The sequence below is a fragment of the Talaromyces amestolkiae genome (genome assembly GCF_001896365.1).
Source record: "Talaromyces amestolkiae strain CIB chromosome Unknown scaffold4.1, whole genome shotgun sequence".
NCBI classification, from domain to species: Eukaryota; Fungi; Ascomycota; class Eurotiomycetes; order Eurotiales; family Trichocomaceae; genus Talaromyces; species Talaromyces amestolkiae.
Window position 1 is genome coordinate 1,440,099 of NW_024468040.1, and position 21,795 is coordinate 1,461,893.

The 21,795-nt window shown below is 45.6% G+C and overlaps 8 protein-coding genes across 8 annotated transcripts; 4 read left to right on the top strand and 4 right to left on the bottom strand.

The window, feature by feature from the left end:
* Positions 1-253: 253 nt before the first annotated feature.
* On the top strand, positions 254-1,533 carry BHQ10_003059 (uncharacterized protein; the record flags this gene model as incomplete). The annotated part of the gene is made up of 2 exons (XM_040875273.1): positions 254-344; positions 410-1,533. 2 exons carry the CDS (start codon positions 254-256, stop codon positions 1,531-1,533), a joined length of 1,215 nt encoding a protein of 404 aa, XP_040731563.1.
* Positions 1,534-2,908: 1,375 nt separating this feature from the next.
* On the top strand, positions 2,909-5,986 carry BHQ10_003060 (uncharacterized protein; the record flags this gene model as incomplete). Its single annotated transcript, XM_040875275.1, has 2 exons — positions 2,909-3,286; positions 3,371-5,986. The coding sequence occupies 2 exons, from the start codon at positions 2,909-2,911 to the stop codon at positions 5,984-5,986; spliced, it is 2,994 nt and encodes a 997-aa protein (XP_040731564.1).
* A 224-nt stretch (positions 5,987-6,210) lies between these two features.
* BHQ10_003061 (uncharacterized protein) lies at positions 6,211-7,415 on the bottom strand (the record flags this gene model as incomplete). The annotated part of the gene is made up of 4 exons (XM_040875276.1): positions 6,211-6,322; positions 6,421-6,901; positions 6,954-7,031; positions 7,088-7,415. The coding sequence occupies 4 exons, from the start codon at positions 7,413-7,415 to the stop codon at positions 6,211-6,213; spliced, it is 999 nt and encodes a 332-aa protein (XP_040731565.1).
* A 380-nt stretch (positions 7,416-7,795) lies between these two features.
* On the bottom strand, positions 7,796-8,515 carry BHQ10_003062 (uncharacterized protein; the record flags this gene model as incomplete). Its single annotated transcript, XM_040875277.1, has 1 exon — positions 7,796-8,515. One exon carries the CDS (start codon positions 8,513-8,515, stop codon positions 7,796-7,798), a length of 720 nt encoding a protein of 239 aa, XP_040731566.1.
* Positions 8,516-10,252: 1,737 nt separating this feature from the next.
* On the bottom strand, positions 10,253-11,344 carry BHQ10_003063 (uncharacterized protein; the record flags this gene model as incomplete). Its single annotated transcript, XM_040875278.1, has 2 exons — positions 10,253-11,147; positions 11,217-11,344. 2 exons carry the CDS (start codon positions 11,342-11,344, stop codon positions 10,253-10,255), a joined length of 1,023 nt encoding a protein of 340 aa, XP_040731567.1.
* A 2,713-nt stretch (positions 11,345-14,057) lies between these two features.
* BHQ10_003064 (uncharacterized protein) lies at positions 14,058-15,617 on the top strand (the record flags this gene model as incomplete). Its single annotated transcript, XM_040875279.1, has 2 exons — positions 14,058-14,854; positions 14,921-15,617. 2 exons carry the CDS (start codon positions 14,058-14,060, stop codon positions 15,615-15,617), a joined length of 1,494 nt encoding a protein of 497 aa, XP_040731568.1.
* A 432-nt stretch (positions 15,618-16,049) lies between these two features.
* Positions 16,050-17,794, bottom strand: BHQ10_003065 (uncharacterized protein; the record flags this gene model as incomplete). The annotated part of the gene is made up of 4 exons (XM_040875280.1): positions 16,050-16,574; positions 16,634-17,048; positions 17,117-17,197; positions 17,253-17,794. The coding sequence occupies 4 exons, from the start codon at positions 17,792-17,794 to the stop codon at positions 16,050-16,052; spliced, it is 1,563 nt and encodes a 520-aa protein (XP_040731569.1).
* A 2,536-nt stretch (positions 17,795-20,330) lies between these two features.
* BHQ10_003066 (uncharacterized protein) lies at positions 20,331-21,098 on the top strand (the record flags this gene model as incomplete). The annotated part of the gene is made up of 1 exon (XM_040875281.1): positions 20,331-21,098. The coding sequence occupies one exon, from the start codon at positions 20,331-20,333 to the stop codon at positions 21,096-21,098; it is 768 nt and encodes a 255-aa protein (XP_040731570.1).
* Between the last annotated feature and the right edge of the window lie 697 nt (positions 21,099-21,795).

Consider the following 21,795-nt stretch of genomic DNA (forward strand, 5'->3'; position numbering starts at 1 on the left):
CATGTACGCGCTGCACGTACCTGTCGTATATTCCGAGCTTTACGCCCCCTTTGCTAAAGGAATGAGCTAATTGATTTTTGTAACGAGTGGTCACTGCTGATCATGGTTGCCTTGAAATATCACCATCATCGAGACACGGAATTCGCCAATTCCGAAATCCGATGTTGGTAGCCAAGTACAAGAATCTGTTTTTAGACTGAATTTTTAGTTCTTAGCTACTCGCTCCCTGGGCAGGAAACCACAGCAAGCAAAAATGACCGACTTCGACGCCCTCCTCACAGAATACACAGCCAAACCGAACCCCAAAGTCCACGGCGTAATATGCAAAGTCGTCGATAAAACTGGTACCGCATCCCCACCTTCCCACCCTAGGCACTCTATACAGCATGTTGAAACTGCGTTATATCAGGCAAAGAAATATACAGCAAAACACCAGGCTCAATCTCCCTCCTGCCAGATGCAGCACCTCTCCGGGATGACGCCGTTCTCAAACTCGGCAGCGCCACAAAACTAATCACCAGCATCGCACTCCTCCAATGCATAGAGCGTGGCCTTATCAAAGGGCTTGATGATCCATTAACTGGGATATTGCCGGAGCTGGACGGTATACAGATTTTGAAGCATGTCAATGGATCCTCAGAATTCATATATGAGCCTACCAAAACGGCGATTACGGCGAGGCATTTGCTGAGCCATACTTCCGGGATGGGATATAGATTTACGCACCCGTTACTCGGAAAAAGGGCGGAGTACATGGATAAGCTCCGTGGTGGGAGGACGTTCAAGGTCACGGAACGGTACGATCTGCCATTGATATATGAGCCGGGTGAAGGGTGGTGGTATGGCTGCAGTCTGGACTGGGCCGGTGTCGCGGTAAGTCGTTTGAATGGCGGTGTCTCGTTAGAAGAGTACTTTGTGCGGCATATATGGACCCCCTTGGGCCTGCAGGCGCCGTTCCCGAGGTTTAATATTGCGCGGTATCCGGAGTATGAGGCTAGGATATTGCATGGTGCGAAACGCGTGGTTGATAGTGATGGCAACCAGAGGCTGGAGGCGTGTGATACGTGGGCGTTTGATAATCCTGAAGATCAGGATGGGGGTAGCGGATTGTCGTCTACAGCGAAAGATTTTGTGGCTGTTTTGGCGGATTTGGTTTCGTCGTCACCACAACTCCTAAAAGAGGAGACGATTGAGGAAATGTTCAAGCCGCAGATGCCTACTGATGGGCCGGGGGTTGAGATGTTGCTGAAGTTGAGAGTTGCATGGGATGCAGTTGCAGGACCTATTTCCCCGGAGTATGTGAATCATGGTCTGGGGGGATTGTTGTGTACGGGTCCTGTGCCGGAGACAAAACAGCCATGTAAAACGTTGGCATGGGGAGGAGCGACGAATGTGATTTGGTGGGCTAATAGGGAGTTGGGTGTTGCAGGTTTCTTTGCGACTCAGCAGGCGCCGTTTGGGAATGAGACTGTTAATGGGCTGGTAAATGCTTGGAAGAGGGATTTTTGGACGCAGTATGAGGCGGTGCAGTGATAAGATTGGTATTATAATCAGCTACGGAGTAGGTCAAATTGTAAGACCGTTTGCTTTCGTTTGTAGGGTAAAGAGATGTCGGGGGTTGGGGCCAATGAAAGTGCGTTATGATTGGCTTAATCCAAGTGAAGGCAAACACTGCCCACAGATTAGTGTCCGCAAGCAAGCTGACTTCTTCACTATTGGCATCTATACTATGGTCATCTAGCTTCAATGCTACGATCGGACTACTTATAATACGAACTTTACGCAGCACATCATTCAAGTCTGTGCTCTAACATCGCAGGGCTATCATGAACAGTTACTATACCATGCGACTTCCCACAGGAATCTATGATATTGTATGGGATACGAGCACCCCTGGTGTCACCTTGACTAACAATAAATGCTATATAGATTGTACTCTACGTGGAAAGCAATGAAAGTACCGAGCTTCGCCGCAAGAGGCAAACCTGGCGAGACGATCGCTACTACGAAGAACTCAGTGAGGAAGTTCACCAACGACTAGCGAACTTACGTCTGGTCAATAAGACTTTCAACCGTAGCGTCTCACCGCGAATGTTCCGTTACCTTGTTGTGAGGAACTATCATTCATTCTTATTTATCTGTACATCGGTTCGACAGAATACCCAGAAGCAGATACGCCGAGTATGTGCGCGGAGTCACTATTCAATTCTGGTTCTTTTCACAAATCGATGCCAGCGAAGAATATGTGAAAGACATCACAGGATTTGTCAGATCATGCTTGCTTCGATTCAACAATCTGAGAGCGCTCGAAGTGCGAAGATTACCTCATGACACCTGGTTTTCTGCCGGCACTATCGTTGAGATGTTCGAGGCATATCATTTCCAAATCTCGAGGAGCTTACAATAGCTCTCTCGCTTACTCATGATTTTGGGGCGTTTTCCCAACAGTCGTCGTCACAGTCACAGATTCTACCTATCACGAGCATCCCCCTTGAAAATCTTCAATATATTGATCTTGAAGAGCCTCCACTAGAGCTGATACAGCAGGTCCACTTGGACCTAAACGTATCTTAGTCCTTGACTGGGATCGAGACACTCGTCGCTTCGAATGAGCCGCCGTTTGCCATGTTTCCAGGAGAAAGCAAAGAGCACATACTCCGATTGAGGGTACACTGAGCTAGGAGATGGAGTCTAAATGTTGAATTATGTAAAGACCTCTGGAATAGTCACTTCGCCCTTGTTCCGATGAAATGTTGATATCCGAAAGTCACGAATTAGGGTTAGGGTCAATATAATTAAGCTCATGTGGAGTGCCCATTAACGCGGGTTCTGTTTACGTGCTCCACTCCATCTGAATAACTTCTACCTCTATAACCACCAGCCATTTCCTTCTTTTTAAATTGTCCAAATGGAAATCGACCCAATCCTCAATGGACTAAACGCTGCGCAACGGACAGCAGTCACATCTCCATCCTCAATCCTCCAGGTCCTCGCCCCTCCCGGCTCTGGCAAAACCAAGACCCTAACCGCACGCGTCGCGTACCTATTATCGTCGAAACATGGCTTCCGCCCTCAAGATGTCATCTGCTGCACATTCACGATTAAGGCGAGTCGGGAGATGCGTGAGCGGCTGGCGCATTTGATTGGTGACAAGGTGGTCTCGAAACTTGTCTTGGGGACGTTCCATTCGATCTGTCGGCGGTATCTGGTTGCTTATGGCCATTTGATCGGGTTAAAGAAGGGGTTTGGTATTGCGGATAGTAATGACAGTTTGGCTATTATTAAGGTATGTCTTGCATTTTTTTATACACGATAACAGCCCGCTTACAGTGACAAGAGAATAGTCAAACGCTTGAATCTCAATATACAGCCCAACCCTGCTCGGTCACGAATATCCGGTCAGAAAGCGCAAGGAATCAGCTGGCAAGAACTTAACGATGCCAGACACCCGAAAAACGTGGACCAACAAGAATTTGTCCAAGTATATCGTGAATATGAAGCTGCATTGGCAAGTTCAAACCTACTCGATTATGATGACCTACTCTTACGCTGCGTTGATCTTTTGCGGCAACATCCGCATTGCGTGTCGAATGTGCAGACTGTACTTGTGGATGAGTTCCAGGATACGAACGTCATTCAATACGAGCTGATGAATCTATTTGCTGCGCAGAATAGACGCATCACTATAGTTGGCGATCCTGATCAGAGTATCTATGGTTTTCGATCAGCAGAAATCAAGAATCTAGAGCGCATGCAGAGGCGGTATCCGAATACCTCTGTAGTTCTATTGGAGGATAATTATCGATCATCAGGCTCGATTTTGGGGTCGGCTGAGCAGGTCATTGAGCAAGATACAGCGCGACCCGTGAAGAAGCTCCACCCGACGCATGGGGTGGGAACGATGCCGGTTTTACGAAAATTGCCGACGGCAGCGGCGGAAGCACAGTGGATGGTGATGGAGATCAAAAGGTGTATCACACTAACGGGCCAGTTGCTCAAGCCTTCTGACTTTGCTATATTGCTACGCTCAGCTGCGCTGTCGCGGCAGATCGAGTCTGAGCTTGGAAAACAGGGAATTCCATATCGCATGGTTGGTGGGTCAAGATTCTTTGATCGAGTTGAGATTCGACTTCTGTTGGATTACCTCCGTGTCATCAGTCATCCAGAGAACAATGATGCCCTTGCTCGCATTATCAATGTTCCTACAAGGAAGATTGGGGATGAAACACTGAAAAGCTTGACTGCAGGTGCTGAAAGTGCCAAACTTCCGCTGTGGACATTTATCAAGGATGTGGCGCAAGGCCGTAGGTCTTKCCAGAAGAATATATCCAAGGCCGCCAGCACCGGACTCTCAGTGTTAGTCGGTCTACTTGAGGCAGCAAGACAGAAATTACACGATTGTATGGATGAGTCCTCACCTAGAGTTCTTCTCGAGTTTGTCATCAGCAAGCTTGGATTTCGAGAATACCTTACGGCAACTTATCCCTTAGATGAAGAGAATAGATGGGCGAATGTGGAGGAGCTCCTCGCGCAAGCTGGTGATTCCTCGGCACCTTATCCCCAGCAAGACGATGTTCTCCCGGAAATCGAAGGCTTAGAGCAACATCAAGGTCACATAGGAGAGGAAGCTCTGTCGAGGTTTCTCGCGAATGTAGCTCTGTCGACAGAAATTACCACTGAAGAAAGCGACCAACCACAAGAAAAAGTAACAATCTCTACAATTCATGCAGCCAAGGGACTAGAATGGCCTGTCGTATTCGTCGCTGCTGTCTACGAGGGGATTATACCACATTCCAGAGCCGAAGATAGCGATGAAGAAAGAAGGTTACTATACGTAGCTATGACGAGAGCGCAAGCACTTTTGTATCTCAGTCTGCCTCGTCGTGATTCGAAGAATGGCGAAGAGACGAGGACAAGCTCGTTTTTGCCTCCGAGTATAGTTAAAACCAAGTTCCGTGCCGTTGGACCAAAGCTTGTTGACAAGAGTATCTTCGCTATCGCCGATATTCTTGGCCGTGAGCATCCGAGTCAGGAAGCGATAGTCAAGGGTTTAGAGGCCGGGCTGCCGAGTAACAACGACGACCTCTGGACCCATGATGGCGAGTTTACAGGTGATGCAGCTACAAGATGGGATGGATCAAAAGCGTCGTCAGCACCCGACGCCCGTGGTCAAGCGCAGGAGAATTGGGCAAAGCGTCGTCGATTGAATGACCAAAAACAAGATTCTACTGGCGCCAACTCATCAGCATCAGGCTTTGTCACTGCGACCTCTTATACCATGAATAACGCCTCCGGGTTCTCGGTATCGACTAATACAGTGTCAATGGGATTTTCTTCTGCAAGGCAACATATGAAGATAGCACCCCCGTCTCCTGATGAGAAGGAGCCAGTCAAGCCTACACAACGGAAGACTGTCACTTCTATGTCTCGGACGAATTCGGCACCCCCTGGACAGGGAACATTATCAAGCTATTTCGGTATCAACAATCCCAAGCCGCAAACTACAACAAGCACCTCAAATGACGATAGAAGAAGACCTGTATCACAAGCAAACCGTGACTCGCCCGCTGCCCTCAATTCTGCAGCGATGGATGCTCAAAAACTTAGCACGGGAGGCTATCGTATCCAGCCTCAGGCATACAAACCACCCCGTCCTGTCCCACTAGCAGCTAAAGATGTAGATAATTATACATGGCTACCACCATCGGACAAAGCCTCGCCGCCATCAGCTTCAAAAACCACATTAACGCCTACATCAACGGGCGATTTCAAACCTCCCAATAACACGATGAATAATCCGCCATCTACATCGTTCCATACAACGACAACGATGATGGGAACAACAATGAATCAGCTATCAACGGCACAGAGCGCTGGGGGATACGGTGTTTCTATGGGACGCAAGACTCTGGGTGTGCGACGGAGTCTGAATAATGGTTGGGCGGAGAGGATGAGTCGAGGTAATCAGCAGAATCATCCTAAGTAGCTACTGGATGACTAGATCTAGAGAAAGTTAAAAGAGAGGGATGAAACGATTACGAGAGACGATAATTACGAAGAATATAATGATGAATACATAAAGATCTAGGTGCCTGAGGAATCTAGGCACGTGGGCTAGTGAGCCCTAACTCCGTCTTTTTTGATTTACGCAACAAGCAGACTCGAAACATTATATATTAGGTATATCTATCGGGATGAATCAAATGTTTCTCAAATCTGACTTTTCTTATGTTGAAACGATGCCTTGACATCACGCTCCTCATTCAGCTCATCCTCAGAAAATGGCCACGGCATTAGGAGGACTCGCAACACCACCCGGAACCTACAATAAAGCATAACATTTCAGCCAAAACCTTAGAAACAGAGAAGCTAGAGGGATCACTCACCTTAATAGGCACACTAGTTAGAAAAAAAGAATACCTCCCCAACCTCCTCGCCGTCTCCGCCAACTCCTCCAAATCAAACATCTCGCCCAACGGCAGTCCCCAACCCGCCAACGCCCATTGATGGATACTCACATCAGGATCATTATAAGATCCCGTAGTGGGCCCCCTCTCAAAACTAGGCGAGTCACTAGCCACGGCCGCAAATCTGGACTCCCATAACCATTTCAGTGATTCGTGGGTTGCTTCTAGGCCTAATAGGCCTGGTGGTTGACGATTTGGGTAGTTCACTTGCTCTGTGGATGTGAGCGCGTTGTAGGCTGTTGTGAATCCAACGCGGATGAAGAGGATGTCGCCGGCACGGATTTGGATGTTTTGTTCTTTGATAATGGTCTTCAAGTCGTTGACGAGGACGGGGCCGGATTGGAGCGGTTTGATTTCGCGACCGTTGCGGGTTGCCCATGAAGCCCAGTCGAGGAGGATACCGCGGCCTATTATGCCGCCTTTATCGACCCATTCTGCTTGGGGTAAGGAGACTTGTAGCTGTGAAGTAAATAGAGGAGAGCTCACTGTCTATTCCGAGTTTATTCGGATCCTCAAAATCATCTTGTGTATGACCATTGAAGAACTGCCTCGATGACCGGAAAGCTATTTATTCCTGATATCAGAAATCCATCCACACTATCCCCCAGAGAGTAAAATACCAAAATGCCGAAACCCATCCCACTGTGTACTGCTCTGCGTATTGAAATGAACCTCATCATCATTCATAGGCGTTTTCGATTCATGAATGATTCGATGCTCAAACTGTTTTCGCGTAAATGTCGGATATGAAGGTTTGTCTAGCGGCCAGTCTAGTGATACTCGTATTCCTTGTTGGATTTCTTGCGCGGCTGATGCGATGACATCTGGAGTCAGCAGGTTGAGCATGCCGAGCTGGTCGTTGGGGCCGAAGAGGCCCCAGGCATTTCCTGGAGGACCATTGGGTTCGAGAGGGAGAGAGTCGAAGGAGGGCCAAGGGTTTGGCGTCATTGTGTTGATTGCTACTGACGGATGATCTTAAAAAACGAAGTTTACGGCCTTTTGCAAATTAATGTAAATCCAGGTAGAGAATGAGTCATGAGGAATTTCGGCGCTTGGGCTGCTAAATCATCAATCGCACTTCTCTCCTTCTCCGGACTATTGGCGGCCCACAGAAAGGCCGGGGAAAGCGGAGAAATAACCCTAAAAGTACGAAAGCACGCAATGACTTCATCTTCGAAACGTAACCTGATTTGCGTCTCAAATTTGGTTTTATGTCAGCTGTCGACTGTAGTGATATTGCAAACTCCAAATGTTCTGATGATATTCATGATTCGTTAACCACGAACAGTCTTTCTAGCTGAAGTCTATACGACCTGAAGCATCCCACTTCATCTCTCCATCATCATTTGCATTCGCAGCATCCCAGCCCCAGCCTGTCCTCCAGGACCACGTCCGTAAACCTGTTCCCCAAGCATTCGCAACTGCATCGGCATATTTGAGTCTCCATAATGCTCAATAATATCGCCTTTCTCTACAGCACTTGCCAAACTGCTCCACCCAGAATTCCTCATACCCAGCCGCATACACTCGGAAGCTTTTTCCTCTGACCACCACGACGGAAGCAAACCCCGTCTGCTTTGAGCGAGCGACAGGAATCGTTGGAAMCCTCTCCCGCCGTTGGCTGATCCGCCGTAGATACTATCCTCATCGGCTTCGCCCTCGAGATTATAATCATCTTCCATTCGAAGACGGTAACAATCTATGAGGAGCTTGTAGACATCCTTTTCGGGTCGGTTGTGAAGCCATGTTTTATCATTGAGTTTATGGAACGGCTTGTCAATGGCGGCAGTCAAGCCCTTTGGCGGCGGCCCACGAGAGGTGCTTGATGGTGCCGTTGACGGCGCTGTCGATGATGAAGGGACCGTATTAGTCGCATTTCTTGCTGCATTACTTGCGCAGACTTTCTTGTGCGTCTTCCAATCAGACTTTTGACAGTCGCGAGAGCAATAAAGTGTTGCTTTGCATTTTGCGCAGCGTTTCAGGCCATTTTCGATCGTGCCGGCCTTGGCGCAATTGGCACACTGTTGCGACTCGTCCAATTCAGTCATTGAGCTTTGTTTATTGCACAGATAAGATTATCGAGTTCGAGATGGGAAGTATTCGAAATTCGAATGCGTGGATTTTTCTTGGGGCGGGAGATTGCAAGAAGACAGATTTAGGAGTCGTCCGGCTTTGTTTGTCTGAAGGAGGGGTCAAATAGCGATAACTATGTAACTAGCGGTCAAGTCACACGGTGTATAGATCCTAAATGATATATCATATCCTATATCACTTTGTTTTTTAAGCGACCAAGGTATAAGATTAGCTCTAACTAACCCTGAACCCAAATCAGCATTAGTCAGCGACGCTATTAGTTGCACGAAAATCAAAACTTCACCTTCACAAGTCATGCTACATCGAGTTCATTCCTCCTATTGAACATAACACGAATCAAATAGAGAGATGCCTGCCTCCGATCATGAACTTAGCAGCGCTGACAAAGGACGGAAACGCCAACGGGACCGCGACAATCAGAGACGGAAACGTCTCAAAGAAAAGGAAGTCCTACTAAATCTTCAAAATGAGAATGAAACTCTAAAACAACAGGTCAGACTTCTTTCGGAAGGAACAACCTCGTCTGAGGATGCGCGAAGTCTATTTGATATGCTGGAAGAGATGACGGCGCAGAATGAAGCTCTGAGGAAACAGGTGGCTGCTGTTAATGAGTTTGTCGCTTCATGGACCTCTTTGAGCACAGACGGCTGTCAGCGGCATGAGTCAAAGCTCGCTCAAAAGCCAGCACCCTGTGATGGTTCCAATATATTGAATGGAGCGTCATCTACATATGCTAAGACTCATGATGCGGCCCCAATAACTGATTATAATGATGCTTTTCTGCCTACAACTAAATTGGACGATGGGAAGACTTTATCAATCACATTTTGCAACGCTCCAAAACGTCCTAAAATATACGAGGCAAACACCGGTGACCCGCAAGACATACATACAATTGCTGATTGGCAAAGGTTACCAGTCCTCGTCTCGGATTACGATGGATGTGGGAGGCCCTTCGATTTTGCAATTGAACTGTTACAGAGTCAGCCAGACTTTGCTAAATTCTGCACCCCTTACCCAAAAATACTTGATTTAATGCTCGGTGGATCTCTTAATGAACTCGCAAATGCCGTCTTTAGAGTACTAGCACAGAGTACCATACGTCGACCTGAAAGAATTGCAATCAGCTGGAATGGCTATCTATTCATACGGGTTAGCCATTTTGATTTATAGCGTCCTTTATTGTTGATACTAATGGAGATTATGAACAGTGGACAATCGAGCCATCCCCTGAAAGTTATGGCCGAATTTCACGTGCACTAAAACCAACCTCGATGCAACTCGAAGTCCCGCATCCTGGCACAATCGACCACATAATGTGGCCACAAGTTCGTGACAACTTTATCAGACTTGGACCAAGATACTGGCGAAATGAAGTCTTTGGCCTACTCTTCTGCACGTGTCGTATCCGCGGTACACCAGATACCGACTTTCAAACAACAGATTTCGGAGGTAACACATTTCAGATTGACCTTTCATTCTTGGAGAGAGCTTCGCATGCAGATGACTGGGTACTATTGAAACGATTTTGGGACGAGTACCCGGAGTTAGTTGACGGATTGGATGCAGAAACCTATATGATTACAGAGAATGAACTTCTTTGATTTTTGGGAAATTGAACAAGCTATAGAATAAAATCAAATAAATCACAAACAATCTAAGACTGAGAACAGTCCACTACTGATATACCCTCAAGAAATATCAATAACAAACTTTCCGATGATTCCTTTCTTTGAATAAATCCGCTGACACTCCTCACGAATCTTTTCCAGATCATCGAAAGTAGCCTTCACACCAACAACCGGCTTGACTTTACCCTTGTCAATCCAAGTAGCCAACCTCTTCAGGTCTTCTGCGCTAGGCTCTATGAAGAGATGTAGATAAGTCACCCCATATCTTTGTGCTCGGAATTGATTGATGCCGCCAATGGTGTTCAGTATCCATCGCATTGCTGATGGCATTTCTGGCATTCCTGTCTTCAATTTTGGACCAAACGGTAGACTACTGATGGTCACGATGATGCCTCCTTTCTTCATCAGGGGGAGGAGTGACACGCCGTGACCCATGGTGTCGTACATGAAATCAATCGAGCCGGGAGGGATAACCTTTAGTGGATCCTCTTTGGTATAGTCGACTATCTTATCGACGAGGTCTTTGTCTAGGTAGGTATCAAGCTGCGCAATTTTGGAAGTCGACAGTGTCGTAATCACGCGTCCTGCATTGAATACACGCTTGGCTAATTGGACTGCTATGCTTCCTGTACCTGAAAGACCCCCAGGAATCAGAAGTGTCTTTTCAGCCAGTCCACCCTTGTCCTTGAAATGAGACGCCGCCAGATCAAATGTTTGGAGAGTAGTCAGCGAGACCAGCGGGAAAGATGCAGCTTCAGAGTGAGAGATTGATTGAGGTTTCTTTGCCGTGGTAGATACAGTCGAGATCGCATAGTCTGACACAGATCCTCGACAAGATTCTGGAAGACGTGTATATACTTCGGCGCCAGGTGCAAGGTCTGGGTTCGTATGGGCGACAGCTGAGCCAACTGCAACAACAGTGCCGGAAAGGTCGTATCCGATCTTGTACGGAAACCTAGAATACATAGCCGTGACAGTTAGTTTTTGGTTGATGTGGTTCCAGGGGTTGAGAATTTTAGCTCACGGTTGAGGCCAGAATTTTTTGGCCATGCCAGAGGCCACCTGGACATCAACAGGATTGATTGATGCAGCATGTACTTTGATGAGTATTTGGTCTGGCTCTTCTACCCTTGGGATTGGCAATGTCATCATTATGTACTTATCAGGTGTGCAGTACTCTGGGATAGCGAGTGACTTCATAGTCGCATTTTGAGGGCTTGATTTCCTGTCTGACATGATGATTGATCGATATGATGTTTGCATGGAAGAAAATGTGACGAAAAAAGAATCCTGAATTGAGTGAGAACACAGGATCTTACTAAAATCCCATTTGATTTATACTCATCATCTTTGAGAAGAAATTTGGCATTCATTGCACGGAACTGTTTTTTATCGTGAAACCTTGCCCTAATCGATGGCGAGTCACTCGCACTGACTCGCTCGTGGAAAAGAGTTAGCGCCATACGCCAAACCCTTCCCTATAAAAATATTTTGCTCACATGATAAGTAGTTGGTTAAAATAGAAGCATATATTTAATAAAAAATACGAAATTGAGACTAATCAAGAAACATCCATCCTTGATGATGTGATCATCAGTTCTAGAATTGTGGAATATGGTAATGGGAAACAGTATCCCAATAAATGAATTTCAAGTCGGGCGTACATTCACTGATACTATTGTCAAAGCAGACTAAAAGAATCCTTATGATCTCCATGCTTTGCGCACATAACGATTAGAACATATGTCCCGAAAGCATCTCAGCAACCTCAAGGACCTTCAGCTTATAGATGCTAGTTAGATGGAAATATCCTGGCGCTTTGAACGACCGACTATCTGAAACGCCATATTGCCATAAGCATCGTCAGCGATTGAAACATAGAGCCTAAATGCGCATGTGCGGACTGCTAATCTAGCTCGGACATTGATCGTATTAACGCACTCAAGAATCATTGTGGCGCTGTTTGATGCAGTGGTGAGCTTGATTTACGAGACCGCCAAATTGAATATAAGCTACGAATCTTCATTGATACGACTACTTGCAGACAGGTTGGATATGAACGAATTCGTACCCGGCAGCTTAACAGTAAATACTTCTAGATAAGTGGGACTTCCAGAAATAGGGCACACTCTAAGCCATAAGCGCGCCGGGAGTCCTCCCAAAGCCATCATCTGAATGAAAGGTTCGAAGGGTGGTGCGCCCATCCTATTTTCCAGACCTAAATAATCCATGCAGACCCCTCTTTCTTGGTTGTGAGACGTTCTGAATTGTCTATGTGGTTCGGTTGGCTTACGAATTCGTAAGCACAGGTAATTACGACTAAGGTGTTAAGGGACTTATCGACTATACATCTATTTTTGTTACATTCTGTCAAAACCAGCCTAGCTTTACTGCTATCGCAAAACCATTGTCTTGCAATTTCTCGTTAAAAACACCAAAGGCGTCTGGCAATATGTCACCGCTGGACTTGAAAACCCTTGTATTCATCATCAATTCCAAGGTTAACAGTATTAGTGTGCTTCCAAATGAACAGGGGCCCCCTTTTACACTTCCTGCAATACAAATGCCTGATGGCTCCTACAAAATTGCCGATATAATCGAAGAGAAACATCCAGAGCTAAGTGTGCATCTGATTACACCAGTGCAGCTCATATTTAGAAACATTCTCATGAAGCTAATGCAACAGCTCACACCAATCTATGATCCGGGAAGAGCGCAGCGTATCCTGAGTAATGAGAGTCTTGACTTCTTCATTATTGCACGCCAGAAGGATATAGGTATGCCACTTGATAATTTTGGTGAGCAGCAGGGCCCTGGGGCATTTCATAGAGCTGAACCATTCATACTTGAAATGACAGCTTTACTAAATAAGACTTCCTCAGGGCCATACTTTTTGGGCGATATTGTCAGCTATACTGATTTTATATGGGCTGTTTTCTTCAAATGTCTCGGCAATGACATGATGAGGAACTGCTATTGAGGAGTGGGGATGCTGAAGCGCACACTAATTTCTTAGATGCATTGAGCCTATGGATAAAATCTGATTAGGGCTACTGATGCTAGGGGTCAGTTGAAAGGACCGGCTTCGTCTATGTTTCTTTTGAACATTGAATAAAGGGGAATTGGGTTGGAGTTGAGATCCTTGATCCAAGAACTTCCATGTTAATACACCAAAATGAATAACTCAGGAGTATATGTTGGCGTTACCGCAGTTCCTATACCTAGATAGACAGACTTTCGGCTTGTAGCATATAGCTTGTATTAACTCATGCAAGATTTAAATTTGTTCGAGTTGTTTTATGCCCTAAAATCTCACATATTTCCCTTGATTGGATGATTTGATCCCGGTAGAAAAGAAGGATCTAATGAGACCCCCAGGAGACCCGCCCCAATAGAGAAAAGATCGATATGCTCTTCCCCACACTAAGCCAGCCAAGAAGGACTACGGCTATGTGTTTCTCATGCGGGGGCCCCGGACGGTATTCTTTTTAACCGTCTACGGAGACAACTCCGTGCATTTGCGGAGTTGCAGCGCGCGTTTCCTCTGTCCTGAAGGTAGCTAACTCTAGCCCTCCGGAAAACATAAAGTGGGCATTTTTGACTTTTATTGAAGGCTACTGAGTGGATTCATCTTATTCCAATCTGACTACATACCAGAATCTCATACATGATGAAGTGGTTCGGCATAAATAGATTGAGACATGCTCCTGAAGGCGACGAGCCTGCTGAAATTTATGGTTACCGACCATACTTGGTCGCATTATCTGGTGCATGGGTAAGTTCTCACAACTATTATGCTTCAGCGTTATAGAACATGGATATTTGATGATTGATATTCATTCCATCGAACTTCTAGGCTTCTGCCATGTATGGATATGATTCTGCATTCATTGGCACGACTCTCACATTGCCTTCCTTCAAACATGCCTTCGGCCTAGACACGGCTAGTAGCACCGCTGTAGCTAGCCTATCGTCAAATATTGTCTCTACATTCCAAGGGGGTGCTTTTTTCGGATCCCTGTTTGCCTTTTTTCTCGCCGAGCGATTTGGTCGTAAGCCTACCTTGCTCGTTGCCGGTGTCGTTTTCACGATCGGAGTCATCCTGCAAATGATAGGACATTTGGGCCTTCTCTACGGTGGGCGTGCACTTACAGGGCTCGGTGTCGGAAGCTCAGCCATGATTCTCCCCATATATATCGCAGAGTGCTCTCCGGCAGCTATCCGAGGCCGTCTCGTGGGTGTTTTTGAGGTCATGCTCCAAATCGCACTTGTATTTGGGTTTTGGGTCAATTATGGCGTCAATAAGAACATCTCCCCCATCGGAAACACACAATGGCGGATTCCTGTTGGTGTACAATTTGTACCTGCCGGGTTGTTGCTCATTTGTCTCAGTTTCATGCCCGAGTCTCCACGTTGGCTGGCCTCCAAAGGGAAAAGAACCCGTGCGCTGCGCTGCCTGTCGTGGATCAGACACCTTCCTGAAACCCATGCATACGTGCAGCAGGAATTGCTGATCATGGAAGCGGGTGCGCAGCAAGAGATCGAAGAAACCGGAGAAGGATGGCGACACTGGGTACAACTTCTACGTGAGCTCGGGCAAAAGGGTGTTCGTAACCGCTTGATTATCAGTGTTTTAGTGATGCTATCGCAGAACTTCACTGGGTAAGTCGATCTTCTTGTTTGCTCCTATTCAACTGATTTCATGCTGATTTCTAATTTTTCCGATAGCATCAACGCGATTAACTATTACTCGCCCACCATCTTCAAATCCATCGGCTTTACTGGTACAAGCGTCCAACTCCTGGCAACCGGCGTTTACGGCCTCGTAAAAATGGGCGCCACATTTGTCTTCGTCGCCGTGATAGTCGATCGTATCGGGCGGCGACCCGGACTCTTAGTAGGCTCAATTGGCGCTGGATTTGCCATGTTTTACCTCGCCATCTACAGCAAAGTCAGCAATAGCCTCCATGCAACACCGCCGCGAGATGCTGGTGCTAATGCTGCTGTTGCAATGGTCTACATCTACGCTGTGTTCTATGGGCTTTCGTGGAACGCTATCCCATGGTTGTTCACTGCGGAAACTTTACCTACCCGTGTCCGAACGATGGGTATGGCTATATCGGTCTGCTCTCAGTGGCTGGGTCAGTTCATAGTTGTATACTCTCTTCCGCACATGATTACTGGTATTGGGTATGGCACTTTCTTATTCTTCGCATGCTGTACTGTCTTAGCCTTTGTGTTTGCGTACCTTTTTGTGCCGGAGACAAAGGGTGTTGCTATGGAAGATATGCATCTGATATTTGGCCCTGATGTTTCTATCTTGGCTACGAAGGCGCGGAAGAATTATGATACACATCGCGAGGATCGGTTGGAGGCTGTTATTGTCCGTGAGAAGATTGATGTGGAACAGGTGGAGACTGTTTGATATTTGAAGTACTATTTTTATAGATACAATTACCTAGATAGGCACGCGTACGTAAATGATTCATGGGCCATCTTTGTGACTATGCTGCTTCTGATTAGAGCTGCAGGAGTCCTTTACAGCTGAAAATAGTCTGATATCAGGTATTCGCATAGGACAGAAGCGCACTTCAATTCTCTATGCCTTGCTATTTCATTCTTCTTGATCTACTTTGCTGGCGCGTTTCGATGTGCTATAATACAGAAGCTCTATAAAATGGAGATTAGTTGCAAGAAAATTAATGAAAACTTTTGAATAGATCCATCCTTATAAATACTGGCTATGTATGTCGATTATGATGTTGTGCCATGTATTCTGAAGCTACTAATAAATTATTCAGATGACATTGTTAGCACTAACTAGTCATGAGTCTTCCCAATCTTGCCACAATGTGTCTCACAAAGTTGGGCAATAATCATCAATACGCGCAGAGGTTGTCAGCTGCATAACAGTCTGATTCTCTGCAAAGAGCAACATATTAGAAGACCCTTGCTGGAAAGTAGGCCATGCAAAATAGCTACTATTGTTCGGATTCGCCGCTACACCGTCAAGGGCAAGACGTGCCGGTCCGCGAGATGGATCTTCCGCGAATGATAACCAAAGTGCCTGCATGGCATAGCTTACGTCCCATTGAAATTGGGTAGAAGCATCGCGATACTCGTAATGAGTACCAAAGACCATGGGAAGTTCTGAGCTGTGATAAGCTCCGAACCAGGGGAGTGGGGAGATGTTGGAGAAATTTCCCGCGTATTGGTAGCGGTATGTGGTCAAATTTGCGAGATTGCGGTTTTTGACCTCGGCGGCTACCGGGCAGGCAATGATGGATTCGGTCAAGCTGAAAAGTGTCGTGGCGCCTGGTCCGTTAGGGGTGAATGAGACGAAGCCGGCTCCTTCGTTTGTGTTGCTACCAATGATCAGGGGCTGTGTTTATCAAGCTGTTAGCACAATTTGTATACAAAATTTGAAGAGTTATCACTCACCGTCTTAGCTATCTTGCCTTCTTGAGCTCTTTGTGTCCAGTTGGCAAATACAGTTTTGTTGTCGATGCTGGGTGTGAATGCCATGGTTGGTTTTGTCGAGTTGCCGATATAGTAAGACAAGGCATTTTCCAAAGTCTGACCCGGTACCCGTTTCACACATTTCACCAGTTCGTCTGCATTGCTACTATTGCAGCCCACCAAGGCCGCAAGAGACGTGAAATTGGTCTGCGCTACATCCTTGTTGGTGACAATTGTTGGGCCACCCGAGTCGGCAATGAGGCCGGCGACAATTGGATCATCCGGATATCCGTATGGATAGATAGAGACGCTCGCTGCACCAGCTGACTGGCCCCAGAGAGTGATTCTTGCTGGGTCACCGCCAAATTGACCGATGTTCTCCTGAACCCATTCAACCCTATATAATTGTCAGCACCTCATCCTGTCTGCATTATGTAAAAAGAAGTAGAGTGTGGTATTACTTACGCCAATCGTTGGTCCAGAAATCCCACGTTCTGATCCGTCAAACCCTTTGCATTTGGGAATCCAAAGACGTTCACACGATAACTAAAAGGAGTTGTTAGCATGACAGCTAATGTATGTAGGATAATTCTAGACCCACTTCATGATGACAACAATGTGGTCTTGTGTCCGCTGAATCCACTTATCAGGAACCTTATATAGAGATGCCTCTCCTCCACTGGTGAAACCGCCACCAGGGATATACAGGAGCACGGGCAGCGGACGCTGCTGGTCGCGTATATTCTCCACTCGAGGAGCCCATATGGACAGGTAGAGACAGTCTTCCGAGTTGCCACCACTAATCAAGAATCCCGTCTCATACTCGGTGTAAATAGTCGAGCTGTTTGAATTGAATTGCTGCATGCAAGAATTCGGAAGTGTAAAAGCATTGACGGTGCCATTGGGACTCTTTTTTACGGGCTTCTCAAATCGTAGGTCACCGACTGGAGGTTCCGCAAAAGGGATACCGAGGAATTGGCGAACGTCTGGAGCGGTTTGGTTGAAGAAGCCTTGAATGGGTCCGCTAGAGGTATTGACAAGTAGTCCATCGCCGACTAGGCTTCCGGGACTTTCGGTCGTGGTAGGGGCACCGGATACATAAACGGCTAAAAGAAGGCTCGAAGCGAGCTTGAGGAAGACCATTTTGTGGTGCTCGAGGTAGTCTATTCGTAGGCGCTGTTTTTGAATAATGATCTCTTGCATGAGGGAATGACGTCCATTTTTAAATCTGCAGAACGGACAATGAATGCCGAATGCATTTCCGGCATCTGATTTCCATAGTGGGGCTTCATATGATGATTAATAGCTGTTTCTCATATCCTTTGTCGACATCGTGAGAAGCGCGGAGAACTGGGGAAGCTAGCAAGCTGTAAACGTCCCACAGGCAAAGCGTTCTTCCGATATGTATAAAGGCGGAGGAACGAAGGTATTTCTTAGGGTAAAAATTCAGTACTACTAGAAATTCATCCATCTGACTAGCGGCTTCTCTATTGAGGATCTTTACTCAAATCGAGATAGCACAATGTGAAAATAGAGGGGAACGGCAAATGATGGAGGGTTTTACCCCGGATGGTGGAGTACTCCACACTGCCTAAACCCTTGACTTGCCTCTCCAGTTGCACAAACCTCAGCACGAATGCAACCAATATATTAAAGTGCTATGTCAGAATATAGTCGCAAAATGTTTGCTCCGCATCGGATATACGCTTCTCCGACGATTGGCCTTTCTCTACCAGTATGTACTCTTTAAACATTCACGCCATACTAGAAACCCTGTTGAGAACACTGTGTGCTTAGTTATAGACCCAGGGAAACCTTAACAATCTCTTCGACCAATGCAAGAAAAATCAAACAACGCCTGAGACTTGTAATATCTTCAAGTGCTCGTCTCAACTTACTTTTTTTCCGAAATCTCTCTCCATGAACTTGAAAGCACCATGGTACAGGCGCCATAACAAGTGTCAAAAATCCCAGCATACTCGTTGCCCATCCTACACCAGGCGCCTTGTACATTTGAAGTGCAAAAAGCGGGAAAACCGCGGCTGCAGGATATTGACGGGGCATCATCGCGCCAGCTGCAGATGCTGCATACAGTTGGGCGTATGCGTCCAACATATAAAGACCGACACTAACACAAATAAGCATAGAGCTCAACATCGTTATTCCCTGAAATAATATGGACACCAACTCAACAACGCTATAATTTGTTGTCCAACCGACCAGAAATAGACTTACTGGGAGTAGAAAACTGCCCAATAAAACGGCCGTTAGACGAACTTCAGGAGGTAGATTGGTTCCTATCCCAAGTTCATTTTGCCAATTTTGGAGTTTATCCTGGTAGAAGAACTGATTAAAAAGTATCAAAGGAATAGATGTGCTTAGTTTTCCAATGATTGCGCCCCAGAAAGCGAGCGATTGCTAGTTGACAGGTCGCCTAATTTTGCATTGATGATAAGCTTGATATGTCGAGGCTGAAACAAGATCGGATCGTCGAGATTCTAGAGTATTAGGAATCAGATTTACATCCGGCAGATACCTGCTAATTAAAATATGAACTGGGTCGTTATGAGTCATTTGTGAAGTAGCTACAGTCGGATTTGATGCTTTTGGCACAATTCGATTCTACCGTAAGCTAAATATCGGAGCGTAGGTTATTCGGTTAAAACGACTGATCTAACACGAGAGTTCGTATACAGCACTCGATTCATAATCTGTAATATTAAGCCCTATATATGTACAAAGCTCCCTGGATTAAATTATTTTTACGTCTTCAAAAGATAAGTAGTGGTATGAAGCTTGGACGTTCTACAACTCAACTTTATTATGAAGATAGCAGACTGGTAATCAGAATTGGGCAATTTCTGCTACTCCGAGCGAATGAGGTCAGAAGTTAGGGCTCAAATCAAACGATATAGAAATTTCCTTCTTGGGACTCATACAGTTACGTCTTGCTCGGGCGGGCACCTGTCTTTGAAGATAAGTAGATGGACTTGATATTTGTCTTCCCAAGGCCTTTAATGGAACTGATCATGATGATTTGTCGCTTATTGCACTGAGAACAACCTTTGACAAAACACATTAAAATGAATGCTTCTTTGTATTTGTACTTTGGCACCTACACTTTGTCTTGATGCAATCCATTCAATACTGTCTTACTGTAATTATACCATGAAAACAAATCCCAATAAGTGTTAGTGATCAGGTCGAATAAGAGCATTATAACAGAAACGTTACACTAATCTCAGACGTTTTACTATCTGTTTGACTATCTAGGTATATCATTTGTTTTCTTTATCTTTAAAAACACACTCGGGGCCACAATTACCTAAGACTGTTTCATCAACCGAAGTTTTTATGGGCAACAACTGTTGATTCTACCTAAGATCATAGAGAACCGTAAAACATGGAACGAATCAAGTCAACATGGCTTTCATCCACTGAGACAGGTGTTGATACTTGGATGTTCAAAGGCTTCAAATAATCAAATCAAGTCAAAGGGTAGTTGTTTGTTTAACTGCGTAATGAAAAACATTGACTGCCTTCATTAGGGCTTGGATTGAAAAACATAAAAAGCTACTGCTGATCATTTCGAACATGATCCGATACGACCTGATCAAGATAAAATTGATAATAGCTATTTATTCCTACGCGAGAAAAGTTAATACAAGAACCTTTCAAAATGTCACAGGCTCACCACACGAAAGATGGGAACGAAGCCAGCCATGATTTAACAAAGCGCTTACAGGCCCTAGAGGTCGTTGTTCAACAATCTTCCAAAGTACTTCAGGCTCTCGAGAAGCTTCCACTGGGGACACATCGAGCAGTCTCAGAGGAACTTCGAGAACTTATCGAAAAGGCAAAAAAAGCTACAGAGGGAATGCGAGCAACTTTGGAACAGCAGAAGTCCCTCGAGAACAGACGACAACGTAACTCTGATCAGGGGCACGAAATATCCGACGAATATCGGAAAGAAATGCAGTTCTATGCATCCGGATTGGAGGTTTTCAGTTCACTTGAATACTCTGAGAGGAATCGACGTCTCGCCAATTATCATGTTGTTCATGAAGGTGATATCAAGAAAGATGAAGAAGCCATATGTTATCTGGCGCAACATGAAACACACAGGTCAGAGAAAGCAAGTGAAGGTTTCAAACTACTATATGATATTTCAATAAGCGAGTACGACAACTTCCAGATTGCAACTGCACCTCATGAAGTTATCAACGCCTTGAACAAGAAGAGTGATATGAATCATTTTCATTACTCTGTCACACAGCGCAAGCCGCAGTTGAAAAATTATGTCATCAGCATCTGCGACTCAATCATCAATCGGTGGAAGACATACATTTCATCGTCTACTAAAGATGGCCTTATGGCTGAAAATATGCACAACCAAAATCGAAACCAGAATCGATGTCTTGAAACGGAGATTAACGAGATGTTCTAGGCATTGATCGAGTCTCTTTTCAGATTAGTTCCCTGATCCTAAGTTGTACTTAGGTATTTATCAGAAGTCAATTGTGTATCTGGATTAATTGCTTTTGCTAGCCTCGGAATTAGACTTTATATCATCGTACGCATTCATGTCTGGCAATAGCACTTCAATTATCAACATAAACATATAGCGAGGCCGAGGTGTAGGGAAACGAGATCATCAGCATTGCAAGGTTCTTGATCTGAAACCGAAATTCTATTTGAACAATGTTTCCATCCTGTACATCGGGCTCGCAGATGTATCTAAAAGCTCTTTAACTCGCTGTAAAATTCTAAGGTTTGCACAATCTTGGTGAGTCTTGCCATGTATCAGATGTCTCCAAAACTACAGAGTCAATTATTTTACACCTGCAAACAAGTAGCTCATCGTAAATTTCTTGAATACTTGAGGATCACTCCAGAAATTGATCAAGAATAAACTTTAATGACATCTCCAGATCTGTATAGCCGTCACCGAGATGCTGACAAGGAAACAACCATTTGTGGTTGATCGCCAGAGTACTTTGGAATTTAATTCGCGACGTCCAACCGGATATGGATGCACATTCTAATTATTCTGACCATGGCCGATATTCCGCGAAAAATATTCTACCAAGCCTGAAAAAATCAGGACAATCACCCGTCGAGCCCTAGATCTGTGCACCTTTCCG